Source organism: Lepisma saccharinum, chromosome 21 (assembly GCF_977018435.1).
Source record: "Lepisma saccharinum chromosome 21, izLepSacc3.1, whole genome shotgun sequence".
Lineage (NCBI taxonomy): Eukaryota > Metazoa > Arthropoda > Insecta > Zygentoma > Lepismatidae > Lepisma > Lepisma saccharinum.
In genome coordinates this window covers 26,866,462-26,888,840 of record NC_139249.1, presented here as the reverse complement: position 1 = coordinate 26,888,840, position 22,379 = coordinate 26,866,462, and the positions used below count along the sequence as shown (strand labels likewise).

The 22,379-nt window shown below is 38.2% G+C and overlaps 1 protein-coding gene across 1 annotated transcript in view; it reads left to right on the top strand.

Moving 5' to 3' along the window:
• The first annotated feature begins 722 nt into the window (after positions 1-722).
• LOC146004500 (uncharacterized) overlaps positions 723-22,379 on the top strand; it is a 46,976-nt gene continuing 25,319 nt past the window's right edge. Inside the window, exon 1 of the mRNA XM_083143363.1 lies at positions 723-1,177. Within this exon, the coding sequence (XP_082999489.1) occupies positions 793-1,177 (385 nt within the window). The 5' untranslated portion in view covers positions 723-792. The remainder of the gene's footprint in view (positions 1,178-22,379) is intronic.

Sequence of the window (22,379 nt, the reverse complement as noted above, 5' to 3'; positions counted from 1 at the left end):
ACGAACTAGTGATGATATGATAAAATTGATGAAGGCACGCTCACATAGAATACCAATTCACAGGCCTAGATTCGAACCGGGGGACCCCTGGCGTCGTAGCGTGTTGTGCTAACCACTCTGCCACGGAGGTCGGCTAAACTCATTCTCGATACCATCTCTATAGACGAATGAACAAACGGAAAGGAATGTTCATTCCTTTCCCACGATTCGAACTCGGAACCTCTGCTTCCACAGCTCATCCCCCATAAGTTTTTTGATCCATTACCCTCCATAAAGAGGGATAATTGCCTGAGCAAACAATATCGCCCACTAAGCCGATTGGGCTCTTTGTCGTAAACCAACAAAAGCCTTTTGGGGCGCATTTGTCAACCGGAATTAATTTCCTGATGCCACCCGGGCGGGGGTCCCTTCCCCAATCGATATCGTAAACAATCCGGCGGGTAGACTTGGCAACACTGCTCATTTTCCCGCCGGTTTCCGGCGGCACTCGCTTCGCTAATTCCGGACTTAAGTGGCCGCGAATTATGACACCAATTCGATCCCTGGATCCTCGTTGGTCCGCGGCCGCTTCGGCCCGGACCAATCGGAGGGGGAGCCGTGGTCGAAGGTGGCGGTGGGCGGAGTCGGGAGATCTCAGCGCGGACCAACGGGAGAGCGACGAGGCGTGAGCACGTGATTCGTCGTGCAGGAAGAGATCGCCGACAAACGACTGTAAGGTTCCGAAGAGGACGGTGCGTGTGTGCGAGTGCGTAGAAGCGAGAATGGTGAACGTTGATCTAGGGTGACCCCTCGATGGAGGCCTACAAGGATCTGCTCCACAGACCGCCAACGTTCGGTTCGTTCTCCATAGAGTCCCTGATCTCGACACCCTCGGCGCCGCCGGCCCCGTATCCCTCCCTCCCGCTGCTCTACAATACCTGGCTGCTCCACAGGCACCCGCACTTTTCGCCGCTGCCCGGGCACGGGTTGTTCCCCGGGTTCGAACCGACGCACCCGCATCCGCTGGTCCTCCCGTCGCTGTCGCTCGAACCGACGCTGCGGCCGCTCACGCCGACGTCGTCGCTGTCCCCAAGCACCGAGGATGCCGCCCTGTCGTCTCCCAGGTCGCCGCCAGATGTCTCCGCGGTCGCCTTGTCCTCTGAGGTCAACGGTGGGTCTGACTTGTCCGGAAAAACAGGTAAGCTTCATCAATTACAATAAGATCCAATGAACATTTCAATTGCTCTGTATTGGCCACTTGCCGCTAGTCGTCATAGTGGTTCGGCCAGTCCCGATTAGCCTTACTGTGCATAAAGGGAACTTAGAACACCAACTCAATCAATTGCCGCTAGTCGTAATGATGAATGTGAAATTGATGGATAGGACTCGAACCCGGAACCCTACCAACACGGAAGAATTTCAGTTGTCTGATCCCACGTTAACTGAACATTCAGTAACGATTAACGTTTCTACATAAAGTGAACTGAAGCTCTGTTGAATAATACAGAAAATGAAGTTTTGAAAAATTTCTCACATCGAGGAACCACTTCGTATAAAGGTTCAGGAATCCATAAATTCTAATGGGTTTTATTGGGTTCTGTAACAGGTCCATAACCTTTTCTCACGCGCAATTTAAATTCCGTCCAAGTTGCGTATTGTTTCATTTCAATACGGAAATTGGACCGTATTTAAACTGATCCGGGAAAAAAAATGTTCCTGGACCGAATTGAAATACTTTAAAGATAAAAAGGTTCTTTACTGCAGAACTCATTTACGCTTGCTGATTTTCTCTAACGGACGGGAAATGAATTTATTTGTTTCACAACCCTACTTTGAAGTTTCAAATTTCCTTTTGGAAAAATTACAACTCTTTATGCTGTTAGAAGGCACCGTTAAATTTACAATATTCTGCTGTTAAAATTTAGCAGCCTGCCTGTTAACTTACAAAAACAACGCAGTTTTTTTCTTTAAATTTGAATATTTCATCATGAATAAAGATGAATAATGATTATAAATTGCAGTGGAATGAACCATGATATAGTTTTAAAAACTGAATCAATAAAATTACATTAATTACATTCTAACTACACGTGTATACGTAATGACCGTTAATAGTTTAAAAACGGTCGTAGTCATTTTTTACAATAAAGTTGGATGGCAGCGGAAATTGACGGTATTGGACAGTCAGTTTTAGTCAACGTTTTGTAGTGTAGAATTCCTGATGGTGGAAGGTATTGAAAAGAGTAACGTCATACCGTCACTTTATACAAAAAAATAATCCGTTACTTTATGAGAAAGTATAGACAGGATGGGGGATAGTTGAATTTTGGGGGCGAGAGTTTATTATCATAGTTTACGTGCACCAACTTACAGAAATCGTGGTGGCAAGCATTTACGTAATAATATTAATAAAGATCTTATTTTGTTCTTTATCTAATAATAATGAAGATTTGAAAATTTGAAACTTAAAAAACACTTAGAATATTATAACCAGATTCTTAATCCTTGGCCCTTTTTATCCAATGCAATGAGGAGACAATACTTCTTGTAGGAAGATGTAGCTGTGGATCATTTGTGCTTTCACTAAATTTAAGTTTCGTTTTAACTGAGTAGGGATTCAACGTGTGAGTATTTCTAGAACTAGAACTCATCCGAAACATAAACATAGCGAGTGACACATCGTTTAATATGAATTAATATTAATTAAGAATCAACATAGGCCTCGGCATTGTAGCTGCTTTTCGTTTAGACTAGGGCTACGCAAATGTATGATTCTTTTTCATGAAGCCAGCCTTAACACTTTTAAAAACTAAAATGAATCTATTAAATTTACCGAATTCAGAGTTTGACATATTATTTCAGCATGGCTACACGCAAAACTCAAAATGCATCCAATCAATGTTCATGCACAGTTAGTGCATCAGTTTACGTATAATTCTAGTTTCATTGTAATGATCGTGTCCAATCTCAATTGATTAATTATTAGTACATCCCCCCACAGGACACCAACTGATAAAAGTACCCTTCGATGCATTTTTCTGTGTATTTTGATGCACCTATATTATTGGCAGTTTATGCATTTTCATGTGTTACTGTAGACAACATATTTGTGTTACTTGACCATTTTGGGTTCTATGTGTATAGAAGTGATACTCTGTATGTTCCAATCGTTGATAGCGAATGTGGAAAGGCTTAATGAATTTTGTAAAAGAGGAAGGAAGCAAAATGATTTATCTTTCATATGTTTCAACGACGCTAGGAAACAACATTTAAAGACACTCCCGTCCTACCAAGCAGAAGCCACATATGCTCCGAAATATAAATAACATTCGGTTAATTTGCATGATTTCTTGTATGTACCAAACTTTGCAAATTCAACTCATGTATGAAGTTAAATTGAATTAATTAACGATGGCTTTTCAGCCGTAATATTTACTAAAAAAATAATTCTATTTTCAAGTATTATCTTTCTTAGTACTTGGGTTTGAACTTCTCCAGAAGTCCTGGTACTAAATCATTAATTCTTAATTTGAAAATTCTTATTACGTAAACACTACCCTTATAACATAAGGCGTAGGGAAAAGGTAGATGAGGGGGAGTTCCCCCTCTGGATATTGCATCCCCATGGTTGTAAGGACCGGAGGGGGATATTAGGTCTATGGATGATTCTATACTTCGAAAGGAAATTATTACGGAAAATTCTCGCCCTGGGAATTTATTAAATATAGCACTGGGTGTAACTGCAATTGTGAAACGTAGCCACTGATCCTTAGTGTAAATATGAATGTAATATGGCCCGCGACCAAATACTCAAGTTGTCCTTGTATGTATGCGTGCGTATGAGTGTAAAAATTGTATGTCTCTGGACAATAACTTAGTAGCACTTAACGAAATAACTTTACGAGTATTTAGAATCAATAAAGTATTGTTTTAATTTCAATTAATTTTTAATACCGCTGCCAAAGAAGTAGTGCATTTGCATCTCTTACACTGGACTTCATGTTTTTCTTTATGCAGCAAGGTTTTGTCTTGGGGACGAAAGTGTCTCAATAGTATAACGTCAACAAAATCGGAACGTGACGAAACGCTAATTCCGACACTGGATGACACTGTCAATGACACAAATGAACGCATTAAGTAACATATAAGCATTTATATAAAAATAAACTTACATGAAACAAAGGACTACTCGCATCACATTTTTGGTTCATAATAAAAGATTTAGAAGCTTTTTTCTGCATGTAAATGATGCCCCTCATAAGAAGCATTACACAGAAAAATTTTGTCTCTCTATCTCTTGATACGCGATGATGCAGTAACAGCCAACAAATTGTATCCATTGAATTTAAAGCACTTATGGGAAGCTTTAGAAAAAGTTAAGCCCAGCTATTGGGATTTTCATTTTGATGGATTCAATTTGTTAGCTACAGACATTGTTGTTAGTTGTTGGCACATTAAATACGTACACTGAGCGTATTTATAACAATTATACTTTTCTCATCCGAATCACGTGTTTTTTTTTATCAAAGCATTTTGTTTCATACGGCTACGGAAATAAAACTACGATTATAACAATAGCAACTGCAATCTTGTTTTGCTTAAAAACATAGTAAACAAACTACTATACTAAGTCAACTGGCATTAGTAGTTATTCACCTCTTCATTGACCAGCACAGAAACCAACACTCGACTGTAACATTAACGATTTTTCTGATCTTCAAGAGTGCGAATTTTAATGCAACTCACAATTTACATAAATCTGTGAATTATTTGTTAATATGCAGTTTTATGGCTTATTGGCCATCCTATGTTACGAAAACCCAAAATGAAAGACATGACTTTGTCGTAAAAGGATAACTTGTGCAAATAGGCCAGTTATTGTATTATGTGAGCAAATAACTCATTGCAAACACGCCCAACTTTATACGACAAAAATACGGTGAAAATAAAATCATGATTCTTGGCCATACAAAAACTTCCACCATCGACTACTAGAAAACCCTTAGCTTGCATACTAGTCCACAGTGGCGTCGATTGGGTCCTGCCCCATTCGCCCCCCCCACTAATCGCCGCCACTGCTAGTCCACTTTGAAGAAATTCGTCTTCTTCATACGGCTACTTAGCCGAAGTGCAGCGAGCATATCGTTCCTGTAGAAGAATAACACGAAAAGTGAATCAAGGGTGTTGCAATTAACTTACGAAATATACAATTTCGGTGCATTAAGTGACAGTCAAACGTGAAATTTTGGTTTCTTTGAAATGATCGTGTCTGATCTGTTCAAATGATGCATTTTTACTGCATCACACGGAACAGCAGTTGAGAAAAAGTGCCATTTGATGCGCATTTCTGTGTAGTAATTTCTCCAAGTGCAAACTAATTTTGTTGCACCAATAGAAGTTAATGTGTTACTGGAATAAAAAGATTGTATAGCCTATGTCTGGGTCAATTGACGCACTTTGGCTTCTGCGTATAGTAGTATATTTAGCGATATAAATTAGTGTTCACAGCTCATTACGATCAAATATACAATGTTTATTTGCATAAAGAATTTATAAAATTTGTGCCTCTAGACTATCCTTTGTTTTGGAGCATGCAACATTATTATTATTATTATTATTAACAGTTATCGTAGGTAATTCACTTTCGTTAATTGCATTCCATGTATTAATAACACTTGTAATTTTCAAAATATTGACACATCTGATTTAAAATTATTCACTAAACTTCGACAAAACAATACACTTAGATTTAACAAGAGATCACCTAAAACTGTTCCCTAATAGCCTACCGCAGACGCACCAAAGGTAAAGAAACCGACACTACATTACGGTAGCCGCGAGCTGAGATTAACAAGGATGTTAATTTCAACCGTCAATATACCTCCACTTGACTTTATTGCCTCCCCTCAATTGTTGGCATTGAAAATGTTTACATTCGTTTCTTCAGGGAACAATTGTTCTAGCACAGTTACGAGGCCTCTTCTGGCTTCCTTTGCAGACTTGCACTCTGGTTATAATACAATACTTAAATATAAAGTCTGGATGAAAGAAATTATTTAAACGCTAGAAACTTCTTTCTTCTGCATTCTTTCATGAAATAAACAAGTAATAGGACATGGCATGTTGTTTTATTGTGCTAATATCACAATATTAAGAAATTTGAATAGTCTATGTTGTTTGTCACTTCTACGTAATCACGTCTCATTTTTATGCGGCCCCCTGAACTTGCAGCTTCTAGGCTATAGCCACTGGAGTACGCAGAGCGGGGGCTGATAACAGTCCCCTCAGAAATTTGGAGAAAATCAATATTTTCAAATGAAGGGCTCCGGTGTAAAACATGGTAAGTAACATTTTGGTAATTTTTGAGTTACAAAGTAAAATGGGCCATCCTTAAATTTTCGACTCAGTGAAGGCTTGTGAAATTGGTAACCACAAAACGAAAACAATTTAACCTTTTTTCTTAATGAACTCAGAAATAACCAAAATGCCACTTACCATGTTTTGCACCCGAGCCCTTCAAACAAAAGCAGTGAAGAACTTTGTAAAAGCCAGAGTGGTAAATAACCTTTTAAAATGAACTCCAGTTTCAATTCTTAATAGTGGAAAATTCTAAATTTACGATATATATTATTATGTACAGCTACCGTCCACCTAGATAGCAACTATGCACTATCCATCTTTACAATTCCAGCCCCTCCCGAAAAAAAATCCTGCGCACTCCAGTGGCTATAGCCTATAGGATACCCTAGCGGCTATATCGTTTGGATACTTTCACAAGGGAGTGTTGACACCGTTTAACATATTTAAAATAAATCTTAAAGAAAAAGGAATTACTAGCATACCTAAGTATAGCAGAAGACAATCAGATAATTTTATGATAATCAGCCATTTCTATATGAATCTCTTTGTCCCAATCCTCTTACCAATCATTTTATGCCTGCTTACCTGAAATTTTGAAGCGAGAATATTTGTTTGAACGTCGCGTTACGAATATTTTCCCCTCTCTCAATTGCTATACAAAATATATGAAAATTGCTTGGAAATTTGCAGCAACTAAAAGTCGAAAACTACCTTTTTTTAAATTACAATTTGAAAGTTTAATTTATAAACATAGCTGGTTTAACAACAAACGACTATTAGCAGATTCAAATTTGATACCAGAACACATGTTCTTCATACGTACCATCATGATTATCGAATGCAAGTCATAACATTATAGAACAAGAGAAATTAGCATTGCAGTCGGGGAAATCTGTTATTTAATCTCGCAAGAATTGCAACACAAAATATAATATTCGTGAATATTTATCATTATTTTGTCATCTGTTAGGTTCAATGGTTTTTAATTTTTCTAAGATACATTTAGAAAATAATTTGGACATAGAAAAATATCCAAAATAGAACATACGCTACATGTAACTATAGTTATGAGCGTATACGATCTGAAATAGTGTAAGATACAGAAACAGCATGTGTAGCTTTGATTGAAGGGGAGTCGTACAATGTAAACGTTTTAATGCAATGAACGTTTTTTTAATATTGCTACAATTTATTTAAATGTGTCTAAGCATTATTTCGAAGCTACAGATACTGTATGTCTCGATTGCACTTTCTCTGAAAATAATGTACAGTCACCGGCAATATAAATAGGGCAAATAGATCCTGAAATGTGTGTTGCCTAACTCCATGGCGATAAGTGGATTTTAATAGCAAATTTTCAATGGCAACTTAACCAATAAATTAAAAATTAATTTGAATGTTACAAACTTTTCAAAATTAGCTCAATCTATTACGATCTGTCTCCATTACATAGTGGTTAGAGTCAGGGGTGCCTAAAGGGGGGCGGGGGGATTCATGACGCGCCTGCGTCATGGAAATTTTTTTGGGGGGAGAAAATGTTACGGTTTAGCTACCAATTCTATATATCTTCACGCAAAAATGGGTGGGATCGTTACGTTTGATTAACTTGTTATTGATTTTTATTTATGGTTATTATGTATAGTTTTTCTACCTACCTGATTGCGACCTCTTATGCCTTTAGAATCGGTTTGAAAAAGGCGGGCTGCGGTTTTCGTTCTCTAAAGCTTACGTATTTCGAAAATTTACTTTTTAAAAAAAATAAATCAAATTATAGACATTCAAACAAAAATAAATTACTGCGTGTTTATCCATACTATATTTGTGTGTGTGTGTATGAGGGGGGTATGATAAACAATTCTTTGGGGGGGGGGGAATTTGATGAACTACTTTGGGGGTGGATGCGTCCCCTGTGGCGGGACACCACTGGTTAGAGTAATGCGTATACGTCTGATGTCTGAAGAAGTTGGATGATTTTTTGTAGTAGTGATTGATTGATTGATTGGCTTGGTGTTCTAAGTCCACTTTATGCACAGTAAGGCTAATCGGGACTGCACCTTTAAAGTGGGATCCGAACCACTATGAGCCTCCGCCGGGGATCGAACCCGGGACCCCTTGATTACAAGGCGACGACACTAGCACTGCGCCATCGGGGAGGCCCTTGTAGTAGTGAATGAAGTCTTAATATGTTCTCAAAATAAGTAAAGTGTAAAAGATTTCAAATTGTATTCAGTATCGCAGAAACTTTATTAAAATAACCGTTTAATTTCTAATTTTAAATGTTTGGTGACCAGTGCAAAAATCTAGCATTAGCCCAAATTATATCTCTGACATCTCCAGAGCTTATCCTGTCGATGAGAATTACAACTGTTTGACATGCAATTGCCCGTACTGTACATATCAGGGAAAATATTAGCAGCAGTAGAATCTGAAACCTCCTCGGTGACGGAACAGATGAATGAAATGGGAAGATTATTAATACATCAAATTCACAGATTAATTCGTCAGAAGTGTAATAAAGAGGAAATTTCTCTGCAAAGAATCTGATATTGTTCCAAGTTTTTAGAATGGTGATAAAAGTAATTGTAATAACCACCGCAGAATTTCCCGCCCTTCAACGTCACATAAACATGGCCCAATACTCTTCTTCTTCTTTTAACAAGACTATTTTTAAATGCTAATGAAATTATTTGTGATTATCAATGTGGTTTTCAATGCAACAGATCGAGTACTGAAGAAAAATGGGAAATAAGCCTATGAGGTTCATAAATTATTTATTGACTTTAAAAAAAGCACACGATTCTTTTAAGAGATATAAATTATAGATTTACTGAGTCTGATTTAAAAAACTTGTTAATATCGTAAGAATAGCCTATGTCTTAACAAAACAGATGGTAAAATACTTGTGTGTCTTTATGTCTCATAAAATTCAAATTCACGTCTATAGGTTAAAACAAGGCGGTACTTTGTCGTCTTTGCATTTTAATTTACCCTTGGAATGTACGGTTACGAAGGTAGAAGAATGTAAAGATGGAAGAAACTTCAATGGCGTATCTCAGTATTTAGCAAATGCAGAAGATGCCAAAAGTCGCAGAAAAGCAAAGTAAAACAAAATAAATAAATAAATCAGTCAACATGCAGATGATGTTGGCATAGAATGATGTAACTACAGTTTAAAGAAACAAAAGAGATGCGTTTGGAAATTAGTAACTCTGTTCAGTTTATCCATGGAGCAAGCGAAAGAAAACAAGTCCTCTACACAAGTAGCGACTCGAGAGGGTTGGACCAATAAACGCGCGTGAGTGCATGGAGGGGAAAACACGGCATTTGCTCCGCCCACTCGCTTTCTCCCCTTCTCTATCATTGTGCGCGGCCTTCCTCCACAGATTCCCGAGTCAGAGTGAAAATGCGTGTATACAGCCCGGAATCAAGTTGTTAGGTAATAATCAATCAAACCAAATTATAGATGTAGCAAGTTATTTGAATCAGTTTTTAAATTCAAATACGAGTGTGTAATATTAATATACGAAAGTAATGCATGATACTTTTCTATTAATAAACATTTATCTTCATATAACAGAATTTAAACGTTTAAAATATACAAAACAAACATTTTGTCTGTTGTTTAAATAAACAACCATCATTATTCCTACATGTACGAATAGTTCGCAAAGAACAACTGTTTTATGAACAAGTGCAGAAATCCAACATGGCGAACTTCTGTTTCACAATGGCGACAAACCGGCAAGGCTATTATTTTTCTATTCGCGGCGGGACATGGTCCCGCTTTGATGTATTGAGTTTTCATGTTGTTGCTTTCTTTGTAAGCTAATTGCACGGGAAATCCAATGACAAGAGCTTTGAAAAATCGCGCAATGTTTCGTTTTTTTCGAATGTTGAATTAACTGAGGTAACTTTTGTTATTCGCTAGTACAAAAAATATAGTAATTTACAATATTTAGCCACCTCAATACATAGATTAACGGTTACGATCTATCAGTGATGCAGAATTTCCCTCGGTGTAGGGAAATTTTGAATTGATTTCAAGTGTAACGAATAAATGTTAGCAAAATGTGAGAAAAAAACAGTCGAACACCTTGTAAATATTTTGATAAAAACAATTTATTTTATTGTTGTTAGTCTTATATAGCTGTTTCTGAGCCTTCTTAAACCCGAAGGTTTATGGCTGTAGCAACACAAGCCTTCCATCTGTGCCTATCCTGGACAAGATCAATCCAATCTTTTCCATCCTTACCGATTTCCATTAGGTTCATCTCAACGTTATCTCTGCATCTTCGTCTTGGCCTTCCTACGGGTCTCTTACCATCAGGTCTCCCAACAAGAATCCTGTATACTCTTCTTTCCTCTCCCATTCGTGCCACATGGCCTGCCCACCTAAGTCTTCTTGATTTAATTATTCTAATAATATCTGCACATGAATGCAGAATGTAACCTTCTCCACTCACCTGTCTCCTCCTCCCTTTTAGGTCCAAATATTTTCCTAAGGATTTTATTTTTAAATACTCTTAATTTGTGTTCCTCTTTTAATGTAAGGGACCAAGTTTCACATCCATATAATAGTACAGGCAAAATTACTGTTTTGTATATTTTAACCTTTAGTTTCTTAGATATTATACGAGAAGATAGAAGTTTATGAAGAGAAAAGTAACATGCATTTCCTGAATTAAGCCTGTTTTTTATTTCCTCTTTAATATCATTTTCATTTGTTAGTATTACCCGTAGGTACTTGAATAAAGAAGCTTACAAAGAATGTGAAAATGCTCCTCATAACAAGTTTTGAAGATTTTTTAAATTGTTTTGAGTCCACTTGATGTTTCAGATAATCGGGTCAGGACCTACAGTCTAAAGTGGGAACCGAACCACTGTACCTACAATGTACCTTCACCGTGTATCGAACGCGGACAATTTTTGATGACTATATAAACTTACAGCATAACCTTATGCTAATAATAATTGCAAACTTTGAAATTCTCTTCTTGAGTAGTAGGTGTCGTGTTACAAAAGAAAAAAAAGCAACCTAGCCGACATATTTAAATGTATTATTTAGTATACCTATTTATCCAACTTATTGTAAACTGGAAGGAAATTTTATGTAAATGAGAAAATGTTTGCTTTGCGAGAGGAATTTTTTGTTTACGAAAATAGGTTATCATCACTGCTAGAATCTGCTACATGAAAGAAGCTCAGTGGGGATAGCGAACATGTGTGAAACGGGGGGGCTACTAAATAAATAAACAAATGTGAATCACTCAGGTAACAGTGGAAGTGTAGTGAAAGAGTTGAAATGGTGTTTGTGAACTCCCAAGCAGTGTGAATGTGGAATAGACTGAGAGGAGGAAGGGTGTAGGAAAATTGTACTAAAATTTTTCATCCTTATATGGTATGCAAAGCTGTAAAGGCTCATACTGGAAATAAATTCTATTCTATTATATTTTACATGAAAACATCTTCAACATGTTGTGAAACAAACTGAAGAACCATTTCTTATTACAACTGAATTAGCTTCATCGAACGTCCTTCAACTTTCATAACGAAGATGACAGTTACATAAGGCTTACCGCACAAAGCAAGACCTTGGCGTCATATTTACGAAAATCTTCTGCTTACGCCGAATAGGGGTGAAAACGAGGCAAGCTTTTGTGGTGCACGACCCTCCGCTGTTCGTGGAAGCGGAAAAGTGGCCTGTGCCGTTCCGGTCGCAGCTGGGGGGAAAAGTGACTTTTGTCATTCGATACGTCCAGCAGAACCCCTCGCCGCCGAGAGGGGCGAAAAGCGATCTTTTCTCCCCAAAAGAGATGGTTAGCGACAACCTTATGAGTGTGCTCGTTTTTTCACTGAGGATGTTATTTCTTCTTCTTTCAAGCATGCATGCATTCGAGTGTGTTTCAATGCTATTCCTTGACCCTCCTTCCCCTTGCAAAATTTTCTTCGGGTGCCCATGTCTGTAGGCGTTAACAGGCAAGTAGCTAGAGGGGGGGGCAGGGGGGGCAACTGCCCTCCCTGATGGCCTGCTCTGCCCCCCCTGTGAAAAATACAGAACACATTCCTACCTGGAATTCTCACTAATCTTTACAATTATATCCTGTTTTACTTTAGCAACATAACAAAGACATTTATTGATTTTGTGATTTATGAAGTTGTGTGGGATTCCGTGTAATGTTGTATCAGGATTAGGGGGGGGGGATTCTCTCCCAGATTCAGACTTCGGGAAATGATTTTGCAATTTTCAGTATCGAGAACAGTATTTGGATGTTTTTCTTGGTTGTGTTGCTATGTAGTTTGAAATGAATATTTTTTTGTTTCCCAAGTCTACCTTTTGGTAATAGCAATTCATGTGATAGAGAGAGGGAGTGAATATTTTATTTTTGTAATGTAGCGTTGCTTTTCTGCCACATCTAGCTAATCGTCACAATAAGTGATAACGTGAAATTGATGAAGAGACACTCACAAACAGTGCTATACTACAGGGGGGAGGGGGGCGGGCAGGGGCATTTCCCCTCCAATCTTGACGGAAGTTCAATGTAGGGGGGGAGGGCAAACATTGAAGTAAAGAAACATGACTAGCAGAATAAAAGAATAGCAGGACAAATGGATACTCAAGATGGAATTAGTTTTCAAGTGTTTCTTGCATTTTTCTTCCAGACGGCTAAGGGCACTTGCAGGGGACACAGAGGGGCAATTGCCCCCTCGATTTCAAATTTTATACAAATAAAAGTACATTTCGTAAAATTTTCTTGTTCGCTACGCTCGCAACCACAATATCTGCTATTCTTATAGTCCAAGTTCAGAGCCATAGCTAGGGGGCGGCGGGAGTCAGCCCTGGGAGCCAAAACGATCTAAATGGGGGAAAGAATTGTTAAAGAGAATGCCCCGTGAAATTATTTGCACCCTATTAAATCAATATTGTTTTCAGTTTGCAAATATTTGGATCTAAGAATTTTCCTGCTCGCTTCGATTCCAATATGATTCTTTTCTGTAATGCATTCTAAATTACCCGTGAGAGAAGTAAGGCCAGATATATACTTCAGATTGTTGCTGCTTAATTGCATGAACAATTCTTTTGAGGAAAAGGAGCGCGCACCTTTGAGAGACAATTTGGTGGATGAATTGATCATGTAATGTATTTAAATAATATATATATATATTAAACAAACTTTGAATACGTACACAATTTAGCGTTAACATGCTGCATAAGTATTTTCTTATTTTACGTAGCTCAATGTTGCATATGTGTAAAATATATGTTGTACATGTAAGTTATACGTGTCGTATGTACAAAGAGAATAATGTTCATCATGCATATTTTGTCTTACCACCACTATATTACTATTATTATTATTGGCACGCTTGTTCTGGTACTTGACCTCCACTCCAGATAAAAATTTGTGGTTTCGCCTCTCTCACAAAGAAACACTCATGACCAGGCTCGAACCTGGAACCCCTGGCTTCGTAGTATGTCACGTAACCATCCTACCATGGAGGTCGGCTAGTGAAAGATGTAGGACAGCTTAGTGGCTCAAATTATTATCAAACACGATGAAAATGTGATAGTGTTTCACATTTATTATTTCGGTTAGAAAACCATAAAAATTGTAGTTTGATACAGGTTACACTAAGCATCTTATGGAGTGTAAATATCAATTTCAAATTTTATGAATCATTTCTCTATGCAAACGCATCAAATATGATAAGCAATATAGGTGTGTGTTATGATATCCATTTCATAAAGGAAAAGTTAAGTTTTAACCATGACATTTGCAACTGCGAAGCTTACAATGAGATTGCATACATTATGGACAGAAGATGCCATATTTCGATTGCTTGTAACATGATAAGAAGAATTAGACGAGCAAATAGTTACTGAGAAAAGTTGCTTGCCTTGATGTCCTGTACACACTGTGAAAGTTGTTGGTGTTATCAGGCGGCACCCTATGAATATAAGTTCAAGAAAATTACAAGTAGAAAAAAGCTGCAGTGAAATAAATACAATTGAAAATCTCCCAAATTATGTTCTATTTATTTTCTTATATTTATAATATTACATTGTGTCTGTAGCAGACGTTGTCTGTTAAAGTACCTCAGGCACAACCTAATTTTTTGAGAAATAATTATGTCAACTCTTCTGCTATGGAGTGGATTCTCCTAATTTTATTCATATATCTTAAGCCATTCTGTGACTGGCAGAAATCAGTATCAGCATAAAAGAAACTGATATTTGGGGTTTGTACGCTTCTGGTCAAAAGGTGGTGGCGATAAGTAGCCCAGAGACCTCGTGCTGCGGAAATGGAGTAAGACGAAGGACGCCCCTTATATCGTTCGGTTTCGTACCATAGTCATTAAGGATGGTATTTTTCATAATGTAAAGATGATACACCATTTCCCTCTATAAAACTTGATATGAAATATTAATGATGACACTGTAATCCAAGAAGTTATTGATCAATCAAGGGATTCCTATTTGTTTGTCGGGTGTCAAACAAATATATTTCAACAACACACTCTTTTGCAAAATGGTTAACGTAACCAGTAGGCAAACATTGTCTGTAGTGATGCAAAAGTCTTTCATTTGAAGCAAATAGAATCCATGGTGTAGTAAGGGACCCCAGTTTTAATGTTTTAGCAAATAGGCCTACAAAAAATGTATTACAAATTTTTACACAATTCATCAAAGTGTAGATAATATGAAACCATTATTATTTAATTAATTCGATTTTTTCTTGCATAACACAACACAATGGTGTTGTTGGATTCTCGTTAGATTCCTTTGTGCGTAAAAATCTTGCATACTGGAAACTAGAGGGAAACATTATGAAGCACAATTTATAAAGGACTTCCTTAATCAGATCTGCAGAGAAGCCCAAAGCTGTTGGTACATATTAATCGTCTATTAACATTATTGACCTGTAAATGTAAAATAGATACAGTCCCGATTAGCGTATTTATGTTAAACTTTATTTTTGTATTATTTGGTAGTCTAAAAGGTCATTATCGAAATATTGTTATTTGATGTTGCTCGAACTTTTTTTGTTCGTTGGAGTTTCAAGATATCATCCCTTTCCTGTTACTTATCACTTTTGGAGGATAAGTGCCCCTCTGTACCCTGCTATATCTGCCAATGGAACACAATATATTAAAAATTTGCCCCCTCTAGGATTGACTTCGCCCCCCCTACTAAGAATTCCTGGCTACGGGCCTGGGCGTTAATCTGTACTGATTTATTTTGTTGTGTAGGCAAAATGAGGGTGACAAAATCTATCAAGCCATCTTATGCGATCATCAAGTATGAAAATTGCAAAATACGTAGAAGTTCGTTTTTAAACAGTGGATTGCTGAAAACACCTCTGTTCTTTGGAATAAGTGATTTTATGTCAGGCATATGAAGGGGTGCAATTCAACGATGCAGATTCCAGTGAACTTATTATTTGTATTATTTTAAATATTGCTTGTAACTCTTTCACAAATTAAAACCATTTTAACGGACTCCAGAACATGGAAATTTTAGAAAGATTAATTGGTATGTTAATATAAATTGACAAGTGTGCACCGAGGAACAATATTGAAATAAATGAAAGTTAACTGGCTATTTGGGTGGGCTGTAAGCAAGGATGTATTTAGGGGGACCGGACCCCCCGAAAATTTGTCAAATACTAAAATTAAATAATAAAAACTATATTCGTTTAGCCGTTGTTGTATAATTTCCTCTGAACTTATTGGAAGACAAGGATTATATTGGGATCATAGGGCTTCGAAGGACAGGAAGGACGTATTTAGGGGGTTTGGACCCCCACACACACACACCCGAAAGACTTATTAAGTACGAAACTTAAATAATGAAAATATACTCGTCTAGCATTTGTTGTAATTTCCTCTGAACATATTGGAAGACAAGGATTATATTTGGATCATACGGCTTTGAAGAACAGGAAGGGCGTATTTAAGGGGGGTCCAGGGGTACTAAAATTAAGTAATGAAAATATAAGCATTTGTTGTATAATCGATGGTTATTAATAGAGCCCGAAAGTTCAGGCATTTATTTTCGTTAAAATAGGCAGGCAAAAAGGCATTTATAATGTGGAAAATAGGCATTAAAAATGAAAAAAAGGCAAAATAAAGCGAAAAAAGGCACATTTGGAAATCACTTGCTTTTATCTATAATCTCTGGCAAAATGTTAAAATCTACATTGGGAAGAGCATTTCAATTTTCTCCGTCTCGATTACACATAACTACAAGCTGTTTTTTAAGTTCTCAACATTCATTGATAGTCGTCTGTCAGAGAGAATGTTTTTCATAATAGAAAAAATGGAGCATACATAAAACAAGCTAATGTAGCTGTACTCATTTTGGTAACATCATTTTCACCTTTTAGAATATCACAAATTGTTTTCAATTGTTTCAAGTCCTTATTTGCACTCACTACACGTTTGCACTTTTCCGCAACAGCTGACTCCTTTTCTCCTGGCACTTCCATCATCTGCTGCATAGATTCCTCGAAGATTTTCATGGATGCTACAAGAGTCTCACCTCTTTTTTCTAGCTTTGTAATTGTCTCTGGCAATGCACAATAATGTGCAAAAATAAATGACTGTCCATTCTTCAGTTCTGAATAGCACAGGAGTTTTTCACTTCACGAATTGAAGCCGCTTCATTTTCTGGTACAGCATCGATCACCTTACTGATTTTTTCAAGGTTCTTAGCATAATATATAGCTGCTGATATCCAGGTTCCACATCTCGTCAATTCAGGTTGCGGAGGTATACTAAGCTCAGGCGCAACTTCCTGAAATTTTCGGGTTCGAGAGGGAGATTTCAGAAATATCTTCTTTGTGTTCGAAATCAACCTGTCCACTTCAGCAGTCAATCATGCACAAGGAAATGGTAACCGAAAGGCAATATCCTAAATCAGCATGAAATACATTTTTCTCACACTTTTCTCCTTCAGCAATGTTGAAACATGCGTGAGTTCAATATTACTTAAATAAAGTGAAAATTATTCACATAATAAACGGAAGAAAAATAAATGCCAAAATATTTTTTTAAAAAATGGTCAAATTTAATTGAAAAAGGCAAAAAAAGGCATTATAATTAAAAATAGGCAGTGGGGTCCCAAATAGGCAAAATAGGCAAAATGAAAAGGCTTCTAAAACATTCGAAACAACATAAAAAACGTATATCCGGAAAATTTTTATCAATATATGCAGTAGATAAAAAGAGGCATTTTGCCAAACTTCCGGGCTCTAGTTATTAATTTCCTCTGAACTTTTTAGAAGGCAAGGATTATATTGGGATCATACGGCTTTGAATGACATTACAAAGAATATTTATGTAGTACAATACTACTCAAAATAATATGCATAAAATTTTAATCAGAAAATTACTTTTCTCCAACTACATGTAACATCATTTTTGTTATTCCATAAATATTCAATTATTCATCTATTTGATGTTAATTAATTTCATTTGCCAGGGCACTTGTTTTTATGTAAATTATTCCGATCTTTTCTTATACAGTCTTTTTACCTAATCGTGTAATAATAATATAATAATAATTTATGTATTGTAATTAGTATTAATTTGATTTATAATTATTTTAATATAAACATTATTATTATTGTTATTCCTGAGACACTTGGTTCGGATCTCCCCCCCACCGAAACATATTTCTAGATACCTGCCTGGCTGTAAGAAATGATCTTTAGTGAACACGCCGAAATGTCAACCTCACTTCAACGTAGTATACTGCACTTTGCAAACTAACGAGGTTTCGGCGTCTGGACTCACAGGCAGTGTAATCCTCTGTTAGGCTTGTGTTGTGTCCTGGCCAGTGTGTGTCGTTTCATCAGTCATCAGTCATTCATCCTCATCTTCGGGATTAGCCAAAAGTGGCACAATGCGAAGTAAAATAAAGCAAATCAATCAATGAAGCTTATTTGGGTGGATTTTCTCATTATTTGTGGTGCCTAGGCTATTTTAAAGGTTTCTAGAAGGGATTTATCCATACTCCCAACACCCTCCAAACTCTCCTCAACTCTCCTAATATTTTTTTCACGAAAGTCCAATATACGATCACTTTGACAATAAATATACATATAGAAAATTATGGATAAGTACCTGGTTTTGAGTGCCCCACAGTTATTAAATTTCTTTGACAGAGTGGGATATAGGCTATTGGAAATATGAGTACATTCGAATTCAATAATTGAAACAAGAGCAGGGTGGGATAAGTGATCTCAAATAAGGGCTGGTGGCTTAAAATAGGGTTAGATAGTGCTTTATACACACACCTCAACACTTCCTAACATGTTTCACAAAGGATTAAATCTACATACGAAAATTAAATGCATCAGTTAAATCAAAATTATACATGACGTCTGTAGCTCAGAATTGAGAAAAACGCAACGATTGATTAAAGTGCACTTCGACATAAACGAAATACTCACTTGCATACAAAAATACATGAAAAATACAAAAATGCATCAATGCAAAGGACAAAAACACACTTCAGTGATCACTTGATATTAGTGTTTCCAACGGGACGAGACGGAACAGGCTTTTAAAAATTCGAGACGAGACGAGATTGATCATGTGTCCCGAGACAAACGAATATTTTCGAGACGAGACAGCATTTCACAGCATTTCCACGAGACGAGACAGGCCAAAGTCTCGTCTCGTGGGCAACACTACATGTGTCCCTTTGACAAACGAATATTTTCGAGACGAGACAGCATTTCCACGAGACGGGACAGGCCAAAGTCTCGTCTCGTGGGCAACACTACTTGATATGTTTCTGCTGCATCAAATAGTTTAAAATATTGAGCTATCTCAAAATCTCAATACACAGATTTACAGTTACATTGGACTGATAGTGACTCAGCGTGGATTTGATGCATTTAGTTTTCTGTGTGTATGAGAATTTCGGCAATAAATTTACCTTTACACCCTCCTGAAACAACCTTACACCCCCCCCCAAATGTAAAATTCTGGAAGAACCCTTATGAAGAGTGCTCTCTTCCTTTGATCTGTCGACTTTATGCCTCAGTTTCGTCTTGAAGATTTCTTGGGAGTGAAAATGGAAATGCATTTTGTGGACAAGAGTATCCAGTTTCCATCCGCGATCGCAAAAGGGAAGTTCTAGTGAGGAGGGGGGGAAGGAGGGAGAAGGGGGGAGATCTGTAACAATTTGGCAAATCTCAGCCGGAGGCGACAACTCGCTGACTCGACACAAGGACCGCAAACTGTGGGGAGGAAGATGCCTCCGAGTTTCTTCAGTGTTCCCTTCACCGGCGGCGCCCACCCTCGTAATCTTGCTCCGTTGCTTCTCTTTTGTCTTGTCCCGCTCAGGAATTACAGTGGCCGGCCCCAACAACCCGGCAGTGGTGCAGACCCAGCAGGAAAACTGTCTCTAAAGTGACAATATTTTCAAAGCATCAAGAAAATCATCGATAGTTTCCTAACTACAAATCTTGTCTAGTCTTACGGCTGGCGTCCTGCATGCTGGAAAGGGAAGTGGGGAGCGGGGAATACGCAGCAGACCAACCAGTCAACAGCGGTGGCGCCGAGAGTTACGACGTCGCGGGAGGAAGTGCTGCGCGCACCTCGTTCTACAGGCTGTTGCGTTTCTTATCGCGCTGGATTGGTCTCTTCTCGGCTCCCCACTTCCCTTGCCACATTAAGGCTAATCGGGACTGGGCCTACAGTTTAAAGTGGGATCCGAACCACTATGTGCCTCCACCGGGAAACTTTAGTAAGAAGAATGCCACAAAGTAACTCAGGAATGGGTGACAGCTTTTAACTGGGGATCAGGCCACGAACCACCCACAAAAGAAGCTACTCACAACTTTTAAAAAAAAATAATGAATGAGAATATTGCGAATGAACTTTCCAACATCTGAGAATTTTTATGTACAATGGGATGCATAACTATTACCAAACAAGTTACTCATCGGCATGTATATTTTCTTTGTTTTACGCAATGAGAGCTTCAAGAAGAGAAACAAAACACCAAACAAGCTGCTGAAAACCTCTACACCAGCGTAGTATAAATACATTCCTGAACAACGCGAAGGATGCAGAGAAAAATTAATGAAAAGAGTCATGGAAAATTTGCCGAGCAATACTTGTGCAGACCACTGTACTCCCTATCTGCCATTCTGTCTCCCTTCAAAAAAATTTCAGACTTCGCTAAGGTTTCAACGGGAAGAGGGTTGAAAACGATTGAAATTTCATTAATGTTATGATCAATGTGTGTACATATTTATCTACGTACAAATTATGCATTTATGCTTGGCTCTTGAATGGCTTCTGTGCTTCTTAATCGGTAATGTTAAGGTACGACTGTCTTAGAGTTGACGAGCTGTATCTTTGCGGGTGGCCTTGGCTACTCCGCGCAGAGTGTGAGAGAGATACGTTTATGTAGTTGCCACCTACTCGCCCTTTGGGTGGTCGACAGCAAGGACAGAACGCAAGGATAATGACGCGCAGCCGGTAGCTCCTCCCCCTTGCTACTGCGCAGCCAGGCTTGGGCAGGGTTCATCCGCAAAGATACAGCTCGTCAACTCTAGTATTTTTATTGTTTATAACCAAACTAAACGTAACCCCGTGGCGCAATACCCTTTGAGGACAAGGTCTTCCCAGGAGTTTATCAATTGGGATAGGCGTAGTCATCGCATCGAGTCCCATTACTGGCGTTGTCTGACTTCCTACAGAGAAGCCAGCTTTACTATTTCCAAGTAACTCCCCCTTGTCTCCACGATCCTGAATCATCACCACAATTTTGGAGCTCCACCAGGGATGGAACTCGAGTCGCTCGCCAACTATTGCGATACGCGAGATTCATTACAGTTGTCTATTCGTATTAGTTTATTATATTACACAGTGTAACTGTCTGTCAAGGTTAATCTTCCCCAACATTCCCCAAATTTTCTTCAAGACCCTCCTCTCAAACCTCAGGCACTAACCTCCTAATTGTCGTTGCCCCTTTTCCCAGATTATTTTAACCTCAGAACAAAAATAATAATAATAATCAATGTTTACCTTCTCACCGTCTGTAATCAGTACGTAACCTTATTTTGTCTTATGAATATTGTAACTGTACATTACGAAAATGTAGGGCTATTGTCTGACTGACAATCCCTATACCCATTGATTTCGAGCGGACACGGCTAACAACAACAAGAGGGTCACTGACTCCTCTTGGAATAAGGGGGAAATCATATTCTGTCCTTCTACTACTGTATATGCAGTATTTGCCACTTTCTTCCTTTCTTATTTCTCCTTGAGTCTTCTAGCTTTCCATATTTTTTCTCAGTTTTAGCATCTCTTTGTTCATGCTCACTTCTCTACTAGATTATTTCTTCTGCATTTTCTCTCTCGTTTTCTTCCTTACCCTATCTTCCTCTCTCTCACGTTTCTTTCTTTCTCTTCTGTTTCCTTTTACTTCTGTCTCTCTCTCTCTCTCTCTTTGTGTAGCTTTCTTATTCCTATTTTTCCACACTCTCTCGATTATTTTTCTTTATCTATCTATATTTTCTATATTTCTGTTCTCTTTCTCTCATTCCCTACCGTTCCTTACCCTTGGTAAATATTTTCTGTGGTGTGGATGTCCATGCACTGTGCTATCGTGTAGATTGATTTTCATTGATTGATTTGGTGTTTTAAGTCCACTTTATGCACAGTAAGGCTAATCGGCACTGGACCTACAGTTTAAAGTGGGATCCAAACCACTGTTGCTCCACCGGGAATCGAACCCGGGACACCTTGATTACAAGGCGACGACGCTACAACTGAGCCATCGGGGAGGCCGCTATCGTGTAGGGAACAACTGCTTTCTGGACTGATTGGAATCTCAGGGAATCCGGTGCGGTTGGCCCCACTGGTCAGAAGCGTATCTCCTTGCAGTGGACAGTCGTCCGCCTTTGTGCTGTACCGACGGAGCCCTCCCCACCCCCCACGGAATTTCAATGACCTGACAAAGCACCGAAAGGGAAGAGAGGTGGAGAGGAGGGCAAACCTCCCCGTTTGACGCG